Below are 17,370 nucleotides of genomic sequence, written 5' to 3'. Positions count from 1 at the left end.
GGCCCAATAAATGGAACCTGATGAAAGGCAAAGGAGAAAAATAAGACATCATTTCTCTTCTGAAGGACCTTTGAGATGAATACGTGGGAGAAGATAGGCCCTAAAAGAGCAGAATAGAAGTAACATCAAAAGAGCTATAGGACCTTCAGAGAAAGACAGTGAAGGAAACTGACATTTGATGAGTACCTACTATGTGCCAGGCCCCATGAGATATATTAGAATTAAGCTTGGCTGAGAGGCATAAGAAATCCTAAAATAACGCTGGCTTAAACAAGACATAAGTTTATTTTGATCTCATATTGGAGAATCCAGAGGCAGTTCATCATAGGTTGGTATAGTGCACCACTGTGCTAGGGACTCAGGCTCCTTCTATCTTTTTCTCCTTTTCAAGGTCACTTCATGGTCTACAATAACCTCCAGAGTTCCAGTCTTTGAGGGGAGGGGACACAGTTCCAGCTGTGTTGTTGCACACACACAGCTGATATTCCACTGGCCAAAACTTAATGGAAGGACCCATGGGGGGTTTTTATATGGAGTCTTTATTCCAAGTGGTCATATGTCTGGCTAAAAACTGGGGCCTCCACTACTGTGAAAGAAAGGAAAAACATAAATTGAGGGGCAACTAGCAGCCTCTGTACCATGCTAAGGACTTTATATATTTTCAATTCATTTCAGTTCAGTCGCTCGGTCGTGTCCGACTCCTTGCGACCCCATGGACTGCAGCACACCAGGCCTCCCTAACCATCACCAACTCCCAGAGCTTGCTCAAACTCATGTCTATATCGAGTCGGTGATGCCATACAACCATCTCATCCTGTCATCCCCTTCTCCGCCTGCCTTCAATCTTTCCCAGCATCAGGGTCTTTTCAAATAATTTAGTTCTTCGCACCAGGTGGCCAAAGGACTGGAGCTTCAGCTTCATCATCAGTCCTTCCAATGAATACTCAGGAATCATCTCCTTTAGGATTGATTGGTTTGATCTCCTTGCAGTCCAAGGGACTCTCAAGAGTCTTCTCAACACCACAGTTCAAAAGCATCAATTCTTCAGTGGTAACCTTTCTTTTGGAGAAGGCAATGGCAACCCACTCCAGTACTCTTGCCTGGAAAATCCCATGGACGGAGGAGCCTGGTGGGCTGCAGTCCATGGGGTCGCTAGGAGTCGGACACGACTGAGAGACTTCACTTTCACTTTGCACTTTCATGCATTGGAGAAGGAAATGGCAACCCACTCCAGTATTCTTGCCTGGAGAATCCCTGGGACGGGGGAACTTGGTGGGCTGCCACCTATGGGGTTGCACAGAGTCGGACATGACTGAAGCGACTTAGCAGCAACCTTTCTCTATGGTCCAACTCTCACATCCATACATGACTACTGGAAAAACCATAGCTTTGACTAGCCAGACTTCTGTTGACAAACTAATATCTCTGCTTCTTAATATGCTGTCTAGGTTGGTCATAGCTTTTCTTCCACGGAGCAAGCGTCTTTTAATTTCATGGTTGCAATCACCATGTGCAATGATTTTGGAGCCCAAGAAAATAAAGTCTCTCACTGTTTCCATTGTTTCCCATCTATCTGCTATGAAGTGATGGGACCATATGCCATGATCTTTTTGAATGTTGAGTTTTAAGCCAACTTTTTCACTCTCCTCTTTCACTTTCATCAAGAGGCTTTTTAGTTCTTCTTCACTTTCTGCTACAAGGGTGGTGTCATCTGCATATCTGAGGTTATTGATATTTCTCCCAGCAATCTTGATTCCAACTTGTGCTTCCTCCAGCCCAGCGTTTCTCATGATGTACTCTGCATATAAGTTAAATAAGAAGGGTGACAATATACAGCCTTGACACACTCCTTTTCCTATTTGGAACCACTCTGTTGTTCCATGTCCAATTCTAACTGTTGCTTCCTGACCTGTATACAGGTTTCTTAAGAGGCAGGTCAGGTGGTCTGGTATTCCTATCTCTTTCAGAATTTTCCATAGTTTATTGTTATCCACACAGTCAATGACTTTGGCATAGTCAATAAAGCAGAAATAGATGTTTTTCTGGAATGCTCTTGCTTTTTCTATGACCCAACAAATGTTGGCAATTTGATCTGATTTTAGAGCATTTATTTCTCTTTCTTATAATAACTCAGAAGAAAGAGGTTTCCTGCGTCTTTACAGATAATTCCTATCTTGAAACACTTTTGCAATCATTGAGTCAACTCTATGAAAACTGCAGTCCTAGGAAGTATCTTCTCAAATGCTTTATTCAGGCCATTGAGCGAGACGAAGGTGACTGCAAGACTGAGCCTTGTTAGTCAAACCTGAATGGATCCCTCTCCTGGGTTGACGCTGATACTCAGAGGTCAGCCTTCCAAAGCTATGGGCCCATGCCCCAGGAGAAAGCCAGAAGAGACCTGTGTTTTCACCCTTTTGCAGACCCCAGCACTATGGTTAGAAAGGGTCTCTCCAGTTGCTAGAGCAGACAGGCACGTGACTTCATTAATGGAGATGGTGGAATTTCAAGGCAAGGAGCTAGGAGACAGCTCTGTTTCCTGGTTTCTCCTCATTCCTTTCTCACTGAATATTTCTTAGCTTTTTGCCAATATGTTTTACACTCAGATCTGATTGGGTGGCCAGTGGGCATATTTGTTGGACAGAGGTCTCATGCCAGACAACCTCACGGCTGGTTCAGATGGTTGTCTATTCATGGTTCAGTCATCTGAGCTGAGGGTTCATGTGGTATAACGTACAAGGATGGCAACATCATCTGAGGAAATGCTGTGAATTAACTGTTGGGAGTAGAAGCTGTTACCTTTTAGAATAGCCACTGGGAACTCATTGAACTTCATAAATGAGGTCTCAGACCCAACATCACACCCTGCAACCAGTCAACCAACAACACCCCCAACCCCTGTACACACACACACACCTCCCCTCCCCCCACACACATAGCTCATCCTCATTATTTCATCCTTCAATTCAAAACATCATCATGTAGAGTGAGGAGGACTCTATGCAAGGCCAAAGACCTTCTATGAGCCATCAGTAACACATTACTTTGCAATATGAGTCTGGGTCAGAGGTTCTCACATCTGACTAATTCAAAAGAATCACCTGATGAGCTTTTAAAAATTAAATCCCAAGTCCAACGTCAGAGATTCTGACTCAACATGTCTGAGGTGGGGCCCAAACTTTTGAAAAAACTCCTTAGGTGGTGCTGATGACCAGCCTGGTTTGAGATCCACTGCCCTAGCTCTCACCTTCACTCTTCTAGAAGGTACTGGGGGCTTTTATTACTACTGTGAGCAATTGTTCTAGCAGCTTTTCCTAGCTCTCTGCTGACTGTCCTGGTCTGCCAAAATGGGAAAGCCTGGTACCCTGTCAAATTTTCCATCTGCCCTAGTGGGCTGGGGCAGAGCACCGACATTTCCTAATCTAGAAACCTACTGGTGCAGTTTCAGTAATTAGAGTTAAATTACTCCTTGGAAAATTAGAAAAAATTAGTGGTCATTACCAAGTGGGTTTGAAACCTGTATAGGTATAATATTCAGGGGGTCATCACCAATCTGGGCTTGATAACCCAAGCTCAGAAATTCTGGGACATCTCTAAATTTTAGGATGGCTTTTGATCAGATATACAAAGGAACCAATATTAGTGAAATTTGCCATGAAGACATCAAGTAGCAGTGCAATGTGAAGTGAAAAATGTTATATAGACTAGGTTTTAGTCCAAGCTTTGATTCTATAAAAAGGAGCTTATACCTGGAACCATGAAGGATTGTTATAAAATTTGAGTTAGTGTACCTAAAGCAACTGATACCTTATAAATGGTTGTCATTCTATTAAAAATATAACTATTTTTGATGCTCAAAATCATCTGAACAGAATAAGTCCTACAAATCTAGTGGTGTGACAGGATCAGCACTCAGGGACTTGTGAGAGCTGATTATGTGTATCTTTTCCAAACTCCAAGTTCAGTGATATTATGTGACATGAAATCAACCATGGTATCAGTATTTACACCATGGAAATTGGCAAATATACAAAGGTCAGGGCTTTTTTCCCCTAGAGGGCTAGTTGGTAGACACTTCCCAGCATACTACTGTAAAAAATCACAACCTCAAGAAAGAGCCAGCACCAAAAAATATGTACCTAACTTGCTCTTTTATTTTATATCTATGAGTTGCATTCATATAACTAAACCAGGATTCTGCCCTCATGATTTTTTGCCCATAGATTACAAGCATTTTGTAAATATTATCTCATTATTTCTCACAACACCCTGGAGAGCTAGGGATGTTAAGTGACGCCTGAGGCAGCACAGGAAATCAATGGGGAAAAGCAGAACTAACCTAGTCTGTACTAACCACCTCTGCCACCCTTCCCACACATCATTATTGTCCAAACTGGCATAAAGACATGGGTAAATTCTTGCCTGGAAAATCCCATGGAGAGAGGAACCTGGAGAGCTATATATATAGTCCATGGGGTTGCAAAGAATCAGACACGATTTAGGGACTAAATAACAACAAAACAATTACCAATGGAGCTTTAACCTCACAACCCAAATAGCCAAAGTCTCTTAACAGATTTGGTCCAAGTCCTTGGTCTGTGTATTGTGCTGTGTTTAGTCGCTCAATGGTATGCAACTCTTTGCGACCCCGTGGACTGTAGCCCACCAAGCTCCTCTGTCCTTGGGATTCTCCCGCAAGAATACTGGAGTGGGTTGCCATGCCCTCATCCAGGGGATCTTCCCAACCCAGGGCTCAAAGCCAGGTCTCCCACATTGCAGGCAGATTCTTTACCATCTGGGCCACCAGGTCAAGGCCACCTTGGTCCTTGAGTACCAATCTGACTCCCCAGAATGGCTACCTTCTGCACTTGGAAGTTTTCCGCAGGGCTGCTGATAGCTTTGTATTAATCAACTGTCCCACATTCTTTCTCCTTCTAGTCCAAAGACATGTGTTTGAAAAAACAGTTGACCAGAATTAGGATTCTGTTCTGACTTCAGCAGATGCAAGTGGCATTATAATCAACCAACTCATGTTATCTGTGACCCTTTCTCTGAACATTCCAAGGGCAGAGACCCAAGAGTTGTTTTTCTCTGAGGCATTATCTCCATAATACTTGGGGAAGGAATAAATAACCCTAGTGGTGAACCATCTCTATAATGGCTCGCCCTCTGATGGGTTTTCACATTCTAGAGTAATCCCCACTACCTTTGATTGTGGATAGACCTAGGTTCTTGCTTCTAATGCATAGAGTAAGGCAAAATTGAGAGGATGTCACTTCCAAGGTTAGATTACAAAAAAGACCATGACTTCCATCTCAGGGCAGGGGAGAGGAGGCAGGAGTCCAAGTGGGTCACATGAGAGGTGAACACTGTAAAGGACCCATGTCTCTGGCCAACAGCTAGAAAGAAGATGTGGTACACATGCACGATAGACTATTACTCAACCATTAAAAAGAATGAAATAATGCCATTTGCAGCAACATGGATGGACCTAGAGACTATCATACTGAGTTAAGTAAATCAGAAAAGAAGAAGCACTGTATGACATCCCTTATATGTGGAATCTAAAAAGAAATGATACAAATGAACATACAAAACAAAAAGAGACTCACAGGCCTAGAGAACAAAATTGTGGTTGCCAGAGGGAAGAGATAGTTAGGGAGTCTGGGATGGACCTGTCCACACTGCTATATTTAAAGTGGGTAACCAGCAAGGACTTACTGTATAGCTTATGGAACTCCGCTCAGTGTTATGTGGCAGCCTGGACCGGAGGGGAGTTTGGAGGAGAATGGATGGATACATGCATAGGTATGGCTGAGTCCCTTTCCTGTTCATCTGAAACTATCACAACAGTGTCTGTTAATCAACTATACCCATACAAAATAAAAAGTGTTTGTTTGTTTTTTTAAAGAAGCTGAGGCCTGCCAAAAGCCTTGTTAGGAGCTTGGAAATGGATCTTCCTCCAATCGAGTCTTGAAATAACTGCAGCCCTGACCAACACCCTAATTGCAGTCTTGTGAGAGACCCCAAGCTAGAGGGTCAAGTTAAGCATATCCAGATTCCTAACACAGAGAAACTGTGAGATATTGATATTTGTTGTTTTAACCTGCTGTGTTAGGGAGTGATGTGTTATACAACTACAGATAACTAATGCAGTCCTCAACCAACAAGGAAAATGGTGGAATAGACACAATCACTGAATCTGCCACACAAACCACCTCCACATGAAGGGTCTAGCATACCTGACAGAATTTCAGCATAGCCCCCCGCTAATCCCCCTAATTCAATCTAGACACCTCTAACTTTCATTAATACTTGGAAGTCTGCCTTAGGGCTCAAAATGTTCCCATTTTTTGAATGATCCAACACTCCCAACTAAAGTGAAAAGAAGCCAAAGGCAACCTGGCCATTAGTAATCCCAAATCCTCGATGTTATAAAGTCACAAGTTGTCCGGTAAAAGAGAGGCCAGAAAGTATATGCTAAAAGCTGCCCTTCTGGTCTTGCATGAGTAATTCCTGCAGCTGGAGTTTCACTCCAACCACAGGATTGTGGCACTACGAAGGTGGCCATTTTCAAATCTGGCCTGACATCAGAATGAAATTCAACTAGATAAACCTGAGACTGGGCCAAGATAAGTCACATTTAAATAACTGGAGCCAATGAATAGCATCACTTTCCTATAGAACCATATGACTATGATGTGAAGAAATAAAAGCCTTTGTTGTTTTAAAGGGCAGAGACAATTGGAAGTTTTGCAGCAGACGGTTACAAAATTTTCCACCCTTAGCTTTCCAAGGAAGATACCAGTTAGTGGCTTTGGGAGTTGGGTGTGGAAGGTGTTACTTGGAAAAGACAATTAAATTGATTCTGAACAGATGTGAACCAATGTTACTACATCTAGCACAGAGCCTAAAACAGACTATTTAGCCCCCGACACGGTGAGCTTACTTTTCTACTCCCTGTTATTATATATATAACTATATATATATAACTACTCCCTATTATTACTTAGCTCCTTGAAATCAGCATGCTATGTCAGGTAAGGCACAGAAAGCTACCACACCTCTCTCATAAACAGTGAATTTTTATTTTCCAGAATAATTTTGGAGTGTTTTTTTTTTTAATCCTAAAAAACACAAAACACTTCCCCCAAAATTGGCCTTTGCTTCTCTGTTTTTTGCGGTTGTCTACCTGAGTCAGAGCAAGGCTCCCATCTGTGATACAGTTCATTGAGATAAATGGGGGTGGGTTTTCTGCATCTTATACAGAGATTGTTTTAAAAAAATATTTCATTTGTCCCTTGAATTTCTTTAAAGGCTATTTTTCCCCCCTCTTTAAAAAAAATTATCCCTATTACCTCATCAGGCAGCTGTCTGAGGCTATGAGAAGAAACTCATACTAAATTGGTTTTAGTTGTATTTAAGGCAGTATTTTATCCTGTCGGTTTTCATTTTATTAGTTGACAGTGCTTGCAATTTCTCCCTCAATAAGCAAAGATGACTTAGATCAGTGGCCTGATGAATAAGCATGAAAATTTGATTTAGAAAAGGAGAATATCCTGGAGCTCACAGAAAGAAAAAAGGATTTCCAACCCCCCACCACACACACATTTTAAATGACAAAGCAAAGAAGCTGCATTGTCTTTAAACAGCATCTTTCAGTGCAATCAATATCAAGGCTCCCCAATGTTAGGTGATAAGAATAATAATTTAGAAAGAAAAAGAGGAGCCCTTGAAAAAAATTCAAGGAGAGAAGGAAATATTTTTAAAGAAAATATTATTAATCCTTCATATTACCTTGAGGCAGATTGCCCAAAAGAAAAAAAAAAAGTCCTGGGTGTGAAGGGAAAACTGATCCTTTGGAAGAAAAAAAGATGAGGATTCCTGTTGAGGACCGGATGGAGAATGTGAGCAGTCTGACACCCTACCTTGGCCTAAATGATTCAACCTTCCAGACCCATTAACAAGAGTGGAGGACAAAGAACTGTGAAGTGGAAGAACAGATTCCCCATAAACCAGTAATAGAAAATAAATAAAAGAAAAACAGAGGAAGCCAAAGTCTCCTATGGAAGGGAACCCAATTAATTGTCTTCGGTTTCAGGATCAGTCTTTTCTTGCTGGAGAAGAGGCTCACGCGGGGCAGCAGAGGCAGCAGCCTCTAACTTCTGCAAACATGCATCCTGATCAGAATCCCTCAGGGCTCTAGCGCCTGGAACTGAGCTGGCTGGAGGAAGGGCTAGGCCAGGAGTAACGTTTTTTGAGGCCGAGGATTCGGGGGTGGGGGTGGGGAGGGAATGTGAGAGAGAAGCAGATTTTTCCTTGCTTAGCATGTCACTTTCCTGCATGGGAATTCATGCCATTCCTCGCGGTCCGGTGAGAGGGTAGGAACATCCCCCACCTCCAGCCGCTGTAACTTCTGATTTCGCCGGGAGTAACCAGAGAGCGCGCGCCAGGGCCCAGTGCCTTCAGCGGGGCGAAGATTTGATCGAGAACAAAAGAACGCTTGCCAATCAGAAAACGCTACCCGAGAACAAGGATAACTTCTCTTTGTGTTTTGAAAACTCTTTAATTAGCAAATGCCTTTGGTTTCTAATAAACATTAAAACTTTTCTACGCAGATTCCAAGAATCAAATCATTGCTTCCGCGACGAAGGTGGGACTCCCAAGGGCCACACGCCGCAGAACTAAAGAAAACAGGGCAATTAAATACTCGCTGTAAACCTGTACAGTGTTCCTGGGCACTCGGCCGCAGGTTTTTTAACAATAATTTCCCGCATTTCTTACGACTTCACTAAAGCTATATACCAAATCCCTAGACTCTGGGCCGTGCGTGCGGGCAGGGTGGCCTGGAGCCTGGGTCCCCGGCGCCCGCCGCTCGTCGGCCCGGTCCCCTCGGAGGGGTCGACACTTCCTCCGGCCTTAAGCCGGCCCCCTCCGCCCGACTCCTATTTCTCGTCGGCCTCGGCCCCTCCTCCTTTTTACAACCCGGAGAGGGGGTGAGCGGGGATTGTGGCCTCACGTGGTCTGAGTCTGCGGAGAGAAAAGGAACCCGCGAGGCGCACCCCTTTCTTGCCCCATTCCGAACCCCACATGTAGGATCCTGCTACCTAAAAGCCCCCCGCCAAACCCAGTATTTTCAGCCCAAGGAGGGCTACACACGACTCCGGGTCACTTCTCTCGCCGCGGAGGCGCTACTCTTATTCTCAGCCTCTCCATGCAAAAGCCTGCCCGGGGTGCCCTTCTGTTCAGGAATGTGTATTTTAGTGTACCCGGAAGAGGAACAAATCTTTCAAGCAAATTCCCTTTCTGCTACACTTCTCTACCCCCTCCCCCCTGTGAATTCAGGGTAAAAGTTTTTCTTAACTTTTCCCTCCCAGCCCCCTGCCCCTCCCCTCAGGAATCCGCCCAGAGCTCCGCAGACCTAGCCTCTCCCGGTTCCCTCGCCCGCCCCTTCCGACTTCCACCCAATCCGAAGGCAGTCACACAGAAAACAAAGGCTGCTATTGGGCCTCCCTGGAGCTCGAGGGCCCGCCCCCGGAGTGGTTTGTGAATGGGGGGAGGGGAGGGGGCGGGGCGGTCCGGAACCCTGCGAGCCCGACGCTTCTTCTGTAGAGTTGCGCGGCTCCGAGGCGTTACTCTGCGCTCCCTCCCGGCGGGCAGAGCTCCCTCACCGCCCAGAGTTGCGCGGGGCTGGAGAGGCCAGGCCCAGGCCGCGGGCACCAGGATCTCGCAGCTTCGGACGCAGTGTGACTGGATTTCTTAAAAGAACTGGCCGAGCTTTGGCTCCAAGACGCCGATCGGACTCAGAGCGAGAATCAGCCTTTTGGCTGAAAGTTGGAGCCAAGCTTTGGGGGCTGAAGAAGGACCGAGGAGCGGAGAAGGAGGAGGAGGCGGCGGCGGCGGCGAGCGGAGCCTCGAGGAGAGGAGGTGGAGCAGCACCGTTGAGGCGGCGGCTTTGGCTAGCAAGCGGCGGCGCCGGGCTCTCGCCTGCCGGGGGCCAGACTTGGTGTGGGGCGGGGGGGGCGCGCGCCTTATTGAACTCAGTGAGTCAGGAGACTTGGGCAAACTTTGAAGGGTAACCGGAGACGCTTGTTGCTCCTCGCCGCAGAAAAAGCCGCACCGTTACGTCGCATCGAGAGGAGAAGGCGGTCCCCCGTCTGCGCCCCCAGCCCAGAGTTTGGACCCCCCGGCGGCTGCGCCAGTGCTGGGCGGAGGCGGCGGCGCCCCCGTGGCGCGAGCACCCCAGCTGCAGCGCCCTGTGTTCCGCGCCGCCCACGGCCCAGCCCCGGCGCCGGGAGGACTCTCATGCGCCCGGCGCAGCGGCGCCTCCCCGGATCCCAGCCTCTCCCGGCTGCCTGGTCGCGTTTTTCGGGCTGAGAGTGCCGCTGCACCCGCGGCCGGCGATGCGGGGCTCCCGCGCGGCGGCGTCGCGCTTGCCTCTGGACCTTTGCACCCTGGTGCTGGCGCTGCTGGGCGCACTGCCCGCGGGCGCCGGGGCGCAGCCGTACCACGGAGAGAAGGGCATCTCAGTGCCAGACCACGGCTTCTGCCAGCCCATCTCCATCCCGCTGTGCACGGACATCGCCTACAACCAGACCATCCTGCCCAACCTGCTGGGTCACACGAACCAAGAGGACGCGGGCCTCGAGGTGCACCAGTTCTACCCGCTGGTGAAGGTGCAGTGTTCTCCCGAGCTGCGCTTCTTCCTCTGCTCCATGTACGCACCCGTGTGTACGGTGCTCGACAAGGCCATCCCTCCGTGCCGCTCTCTGTGCGAGCGTGCCCGCCAGGGCTGTGAGGCACTCATGAACAAGTTCGGCTTCCAATGGCCCGAGCGGCTGCGTTGCGAGAACTTCCCCGTGCACGGCGCTGGCGAGATCTGCGTGGGCCAAAACACGTCGGACGGCTCCGGAGGCGCGGGCGGCGGCCCCACCGCCTACCCTACCGCACCCTACCTGCCCGACCTGCCCTTCACCGCGCTGCCTCCGGGGGCCGCTGACGGCCGGGGCCGCTCCGCTTTCCCCTTCTCGTGCCCCCGCCAGCTCAAGGTGCCCCCCTACCTGGGCTACCGCTTCCTGGGCGAGCGCGACTGCGGCGCCCCTTGCGAGCCGGGCCGCGCCAACGGCCTTATGTACTTTAAGGAGGAGGAGAGGCGCTTCGCCCGCCTCTGGGTGGGCGTGTGGTCTGTGCTGTGCTGCGCCTCGACTCTCTTCACCGTGCTCACCTACCTAGTGGACATGCGGCGGTTCAGCTACCCGGAGCGGCCCATCATCTTCCTGTCGGGCTGCTACTTCATGGTGGCCGTGGCGCACGTGGCCGGCTTCCTGCTGGAGGACCGCGCCGTGTGCGTGGAGCGCTTCTCGGACGACGGCTACCGCACGGTGGCGCAGGGCACCAAGAAGGAGGGCTGCACCATCCTCTTCATGGTGCTCTACTTCTTCGGCATGGCCAGTTCCATCTGGTGGGTCATCCTGTCGCTCACTTGGTTCCTGGCGGCCGGCATGAAGTGGGGCCACGAGGCCATCGAGGCCAACTCGCAGTACTTCCACCTGGCCGCCTGGGCGGTGCCGGCTGTCAAGACCATCACCATCCTGGCCATGGGCCAGGTGGACGGGGACCTGCTCAGCGGCGTGTGCTACGTGGGCCTGTCCAGCGTGGACGCGCTGCGGGGCTTCGTGCTGGCGCCCCTGTTCGTCTACCTCTTCATCGGCACGTCCTTCCTGCTGGCCGGCTTCGTGTCGCTCTTCCGCATCCGCACCATCATGAAGCACGACGGCACCAAGACGGAAAAGCTGGAGAAGCTGATGGTGCGCATCGGCGTCTTCAGCGTGCTCTACACCGTGCCGGCCACCATCGTCCTGGCCTGCTACTTCTACGAGCAGGCCTTCCGCGAACACTGGGAGCGCACCTGGCTCCTGCAGACGTGCAAGAGCTACGCGGTGCCTTGCCCGCCCGGCCACTTCCCGCCCATGAGCCCCGACTTCACCGTCTTCATGATCAAGTACCTGATGACCATGATCGTCGGCATCACCACCGGCTTCTGGATCTGGTCGGGCAAGACCCTGCAGTCGTGGCGCCGCTTCTACCACAGACTCAGCCACAGCAGCAAGGGGGAGACTGCGGTATGAACCCCGGCCCCTCCCCCCACCCTGCCTTCCCGCCGCCGGGCTGGGGAGCGGGCGGTAGGGAGAGAACTGCGGGGCGGGGCGGGGGGCTTGTTTCTGGAACCTCCTTCCGCTCCAGTGAGAAGTGACCTGGAATTGAGAAGATACATGTAGATAATGTGGGTTGGGAAAAGAGGCCTGGGTGGAAAGACGGTTTGGATGAAAAGACTTCTGCAAGGTAACAGTGATGTTAATCACGTGCGGTACGGGCCGCCCTGGGCCTGTCGAAAAAGATTGAGATCAGAAGGTTGCTGGGAGTTCTTCCCGGCTCTGGGCCGAACTGGGACTGTGAGCGATTCCCCTGCTGCAAGACAAGTGGCCTGTCCTCACTCCTGTGAGGCCCGGGTGAAAGGTACAGCTGTCTGCGGCCGCCGCTTTGTTGGGAAAAGGGAGGACTCCCTGCCGTGTCCTTGTCAAGCGGTGGTCAAACCATAATCTCTTTTCACTGGGGCCAAACTGGAGCCCAGATGGGTTAATTTCCAGGGTCAGACATTACAGTCTCCACCTCTGCCTCCTCCCCGCCTGTTTTTCTTCCTCCACTCCTTTCAAGTCTTGTAAAATAAGCATTTTGAAGTCTTGGGAGGCCTGCCTCCTTGAATCCTGATGTGAGGATGCAAAAGAAATGACAACATTTTGCAACAAGGAAAAGGAGGCGGGTAGTAGGTATTTCTACTACTTTTTTATTCTCTGGGGAGAAGGAGGAAGAAAGAAGGCTGTTTTATTTGGTTTAATATCCTGAAAAGAAGTGATGACTTGTTGCTTTTTAAAACAGGAATGCATTTTTTCCCCTTGTCTTTGTTGTAAGAGACAAAAGAGGGAACAAGTGTCTCCCTGTGGAAAGGCACAACTGTGAAGACAGCAACTTTTATAGGCAAAGCAGCGCAAATCTGAGGTTTCCCTTTGGATGTTAATTTGGTTGTAATAAACATTCCTTTTTAAGGAAAAGTGGAGGGCGGTGTGCTTCCATACCCCTTTTCTGTCAGAGGTATTGACTTGACTAAAGGAAATGCAAGGGGTTTTGCTGTGTTTAAGTAAATTTAATTCAGAACACATGATCCAACAGGCTCTGTTAAAACATTCAGGGAAATCTCTCCCTTCATTTTCTTTTTCTTCCCTTAAACCTGCATTTAGGTTTTGTTTCAATTTTTTTTTTTAACCCTCCAATTCGAATCCTTCAAGGTAAAAGAGAAGCATAATGCCTTTAGCCTCATAATAAAGGAATGTTAAATTTTTTTAAAAGTCAAAGGAGCATTTTGTCCTGTTTTCTTTGTTCCATAAATCCGTTTATAAAATATCATGTGTATGCTAACCCTGTCTTTGTGTGACTGGGTGGGGAGGTGACCTGCAGAAATGACAGTGAGTGAAGAGGACAGTTCAAACCATGAGCCCCATTTTTAAGGAAAGTCATTAAAAGAAGGTAAACTTCAAAGTAAGTCTGGAGTTCTTTGAAATGTGCTGGATGACTTAAATTTATTAATCTTAAATCATGTACTTTTTTTTCCCTCTATAATAGAACTCCAGTTCCTTTGCATAATGATCTAAAGCTGAAAAGAGAATCATGGGAACTAACCTTTACTCCACCTTTGACATCACCCTGCAATCCACCAACACTATCCTGTTTCTCAAAACAGTCTTTAAATGCTGTTTGAAACAGTTTTTAAGTCGTAGAGGGTACTACGAGAGTGCAAGTTGCTTTATACATGTAACGTTCAGTTGAGTGAAGCTGCTTTTTATATTAAAGTTTAACATTGACCTTATGTTTCTTAAACCTCCAAAACGGTCTCATTTGTCAGATTTTTAAAACTCCCACTACACAGTTTTTGGCATCTTTTGTGTTATATCTATTGCATGTGAAATTTGTAAAATAGAGACGAGTGCAGTATGTATATTTTGTAAATCTCCCATTTTTGTAAGAAAATATATATTGTATTTATACATTTTTACTTTGAATTTTTGTTTTGTTTTGCCTTTTAAATTCTACAAGGAAGCCCCACCTTATCACATGTACAGATCACAAATAAATTTTTTTTTAAAATACAAAGTGAGCGTTTATTTATAGTTCCTATATAAGCCAAAGGACAGAAGTTTGTATTATGGAAAGATGGTAAGGAGGGACACCCACTGAATATGTCCCTCATAAAAGAAGATGTTATATATATGAAGGTCTTTTTTCCTTGCCTTTTAAAATACAGAGTTTAATGAATGCCTTAACTGTCCTTTAATTTTTTTTTTCTGTTGTTGTTGCTTCCTGCCTCTCTTCCCACCACCCCAGCGCACACACACCCCTAAGCATTTTCACATCCTGCCCTGAATCATTTACTGAAGGTACAGAATAAGCATCTCTTTTAGAGAGGTGCTATCTGATCCATGTTTTTACTACCCTTCAGGCATGGAGTCCATATTTGAAAGAGGACTAGATATTTTTGGTCCACTTTTCTGGAGATATTTTCCTTGGGGAGAATTCTGTGAATATTTTTTTCACTGACTGGTGTCTTTATATTCTAAGGCCCCTTATTTGAATTGTTAGGGCTTAAATCCTTTGCGTTCAGGTGACTGGAAACGTCTGTAGTTGATTCCAGAGATTATAATGGGAGCATTGCTCTGGGAGCCTCCCCGGCTGTAGACTTCACTCTCCCTTCTAGGTCAACTGAGCTGGAGGTCAAGTGATTCCCCGAGGTGCCAGTGACTCAGCAGCTCCAGCAGTAATAGACTCCACGCCTGACCCCGGCGTGGCCTCAGAAGCCACTGGAACTATTCTTTCCTCTTGCCGGGGAGGCTAACTTTGGAATCAGATTAGACCAAGAAGCCTTCACTATCCAGGCGCTTTGATATTCAACAGTCCCTCAGGGAAATGATAAAGGCATTCTGAAGACTTCCATTTTCAAGCCTCGCTAGATTTTTCTCCCCCCACTTTAATTCAGGTGTCTGTTTAGAGCCCACTCATTCTCCGCAGCCATCACAGCAACGGGCAGGACGCCGCTGTTTCTCCTTCCCTCCCTCAGCTCTGAATTTCTGCACTTCTAAAGCTCAACAGAAACAGTTCTGTTTTTGTTTTAATTAACAGGCTCCCACACACATGGCTGGTGTGTTTTACAAACACAAGGAATGAAAACCAGTGACAGACAGTCCTCACCAGGAGGAGGAAGGCGTGCGGCTCCACAGTGTGCAAGGCGGCTGTAAGATCCTCCTGGGTTTTGAACATCACAATGGGTTTGAGGTCATCTTAAACTGTGAAGATTTTGGCGTCTAGGAAAGAAAAAAAAAAAAAAGACTTCAAGTCTCTTAAGGTTTAGCCAGTTTTTGCTCATAAAATGACACCTTTTAGGTTAAAGCATGGCTCTTTTTAACACCACACTAATACTGCCTGTTAAGAATGTTTGCTTTTAGAGTCGACGGAAGGCTCCCAATGGGGTTTTTCGCTCTCAAATTAACTGCTAAAGGCACTTAGACGCTTCTGTGGGGAGAGCGAGGTGGTTGTTCCTATAAATGTGTCCCCTTCGCCTAGTCAGCGCGGCCTCGTCCTTCGGAGCGCTCGCAGACTGAAGATCACTGGTCTTTAGTGAGGGAACAAAGGCTGCATATGAATAAATTACTACCTGCTTTTTGTAAGCAACCATGAAAGGGTTCTGCTTCGTTCCTTTCACGCTGTGGTGCGTCCTAAGGTAGTAGATTCTTACCTAAGAATTTTAGAGACTCAAGGATCTTTCAGGAGGTGCATCTTTGCAGAAAATAGGTTAAGGAGAGTGTGTATCGAAGGGCATGTGTGGAGTTGAGGAAAAAACACTGGTGGGAGTTTGGTGTTAATCCCTAGGTCAGGAGCAGAAAGACTTGTGAAAATTGTCTTCGGTTTATCAAACAAAATTAGTCTATTCAATATGCAACACCTAATCTTTTAAAGTAGGTTTGTGAGAAATCTTGGTGAGAAATAAATAAAAGTCCTATTGACAACATCTTATCCATTAAAGATAGGGTTTTTTTTTTTAATGTGCTTGACAGAAAATAGTGATATTAGCAATCCTCTGGACAGAACTACAGGAGTCTAACAGTTGTAGGTTTGAACCCTGTAATTATACTGGGAAATTCTCTTCTAACTCTCCCATCTTTAATTTCACTGAAAAGGCAGGTGGCTATTTATAGATGGTATATTTTTATATATGCATATGTGGATGGTGAATAACAGTCTCAGGGCTTCAGCAAATACTATGTGTGGGTCTGCTCTTTTTTTCTCTTATTACACTCTCAGTGACATTAATGTAATTTGATAAAACTTGGTTCTTCAACTCTTACTTTTCAACTTGTAACATTTCTTACCTCTGAATCTATATTCCTTACATTTCATACAAGAGTAAACTAGTTAAAAGGGTACCATTAAAATGTCAAGTCTTTGGTAAAAATACATTGTGCCTCTTACTCTCTGGTTGATAAAAAAAAGTTCTAATTGGAATTTTCTCAATTAGTGCCACAGTGGTGGAAAAAAGGAATTTTGACCAAGACAATTGTTTACTATAAAGTGATCCAGTCCAAGGAGTACTAATCAAGCAGCCACTACAGAAAAGGTGCTATACCAGGGCCTGGAGGGATTCCAGATAAAAAAAAACACACTCTACCTGAAGTAACCTAGAGCCTAATTCAGGATGAATGAGCACAGCCTCCCCAGTGGAGGAATAAGCAACTAATTATCTTTCTAGACAGAACGTGGTAAGTCATCACAGAGGCCCAAATGTTATTTGGAATAATATTACTTGACATTTGGTGGCATTTACTGTTTTAAAAGCTGCTTTCACACTCATTTTCTGACTTTATCCTCAAAATTATTGTAACAGTCTTATGACATGGAATAAATCCTATTATAAAAATGAAGAAGCTGAGGAGCTTAGTGTGTTGAAGTGACACGGGAAGAGGAAGGGATCATATCCATCCTCAGATTTTGAGCTCAGCCCGCTTTCTGTAACATGTCACATAGCCCCTCTCTAAAGGTCCTGGGAGGGTGAGTCGTGGGAAGGACCTTTCTAATGGCAGAGGGTGGGTATCCAGCAAGAGTGCCTTTCCCAAGAACTCAGATTATGTGATTCTCCATAATTTTCATCCTCTTAGATCAGCTCCTTCATCTCCAGGGGCCTTGCTTTCATCAGCTGATGAAGATGACATCTAAGACCTTCCTCCAGGGGCCTGTGATTCCATGCGGCCGGTATGAAGGCCGAACTGGCTC

General features: G+C 46.8%; 1 protein-coding gene across 2 annotated transcripts; it reads left to right on the top strand.

Annotated features, from left to right (window-relative positions):
* The first annotated feature begins 9,587 nt into the window (after window positions 1–9,587).
* On the top strand, window positions 9,588–16,871 carry FZD7 (frizzled class receptor 7). 2 transcript variants are annotated; one of them, XR_010662436.1, is made up of 3 exons: window positions 9,588–12,119; window positions 15,226–15,337; window positions 16,619–16,865. XR_010662436.1 is itself a non-coding variant. In XM_065930814.1 (2 exons), exons 1-2 carry the CDS (start codon window positions 10,401–10,403, stop codon window positions 15,268–15,270), a joined length of 1,764 nt encoding a protein of 587 aa, XP_065786886.1. In that variant the 5' UTR covers window positions 9,588–10,400; the 3' UTR covers window positions 15,271–16,871. The 2 variants fall into 2 exon arrangements, 1 of the variants encoding a protein (XP_065786886.1); XM_065930814.1 differs by having other exon boundaries at window positions 15,226–16,871.
* The last annotated feature ends 499 nt before the right edge of the window (window positions 16,872–17,370 follow it).

Source organism: Muntiacus reevesi, chromosome 3 (assembly GCF_963930625.1).
Source record: "Muntiacus reevesi chromosome 3, mMunRee1.1, whole genome shotgun sequence".
Classification (NCBI taxonomy): domain Eukaryota; kingdom Metazoa; phylum Chordata; class Mammalia; order Artiodactyla; family Cervidae; genus Muntiacus; species Muntiacus reevesi.
The sequence above is the reverse complement of the archived record's forward strand: the minus strand, read 5'-3'. Positions and strand labels throughout refer to the sequence as shown.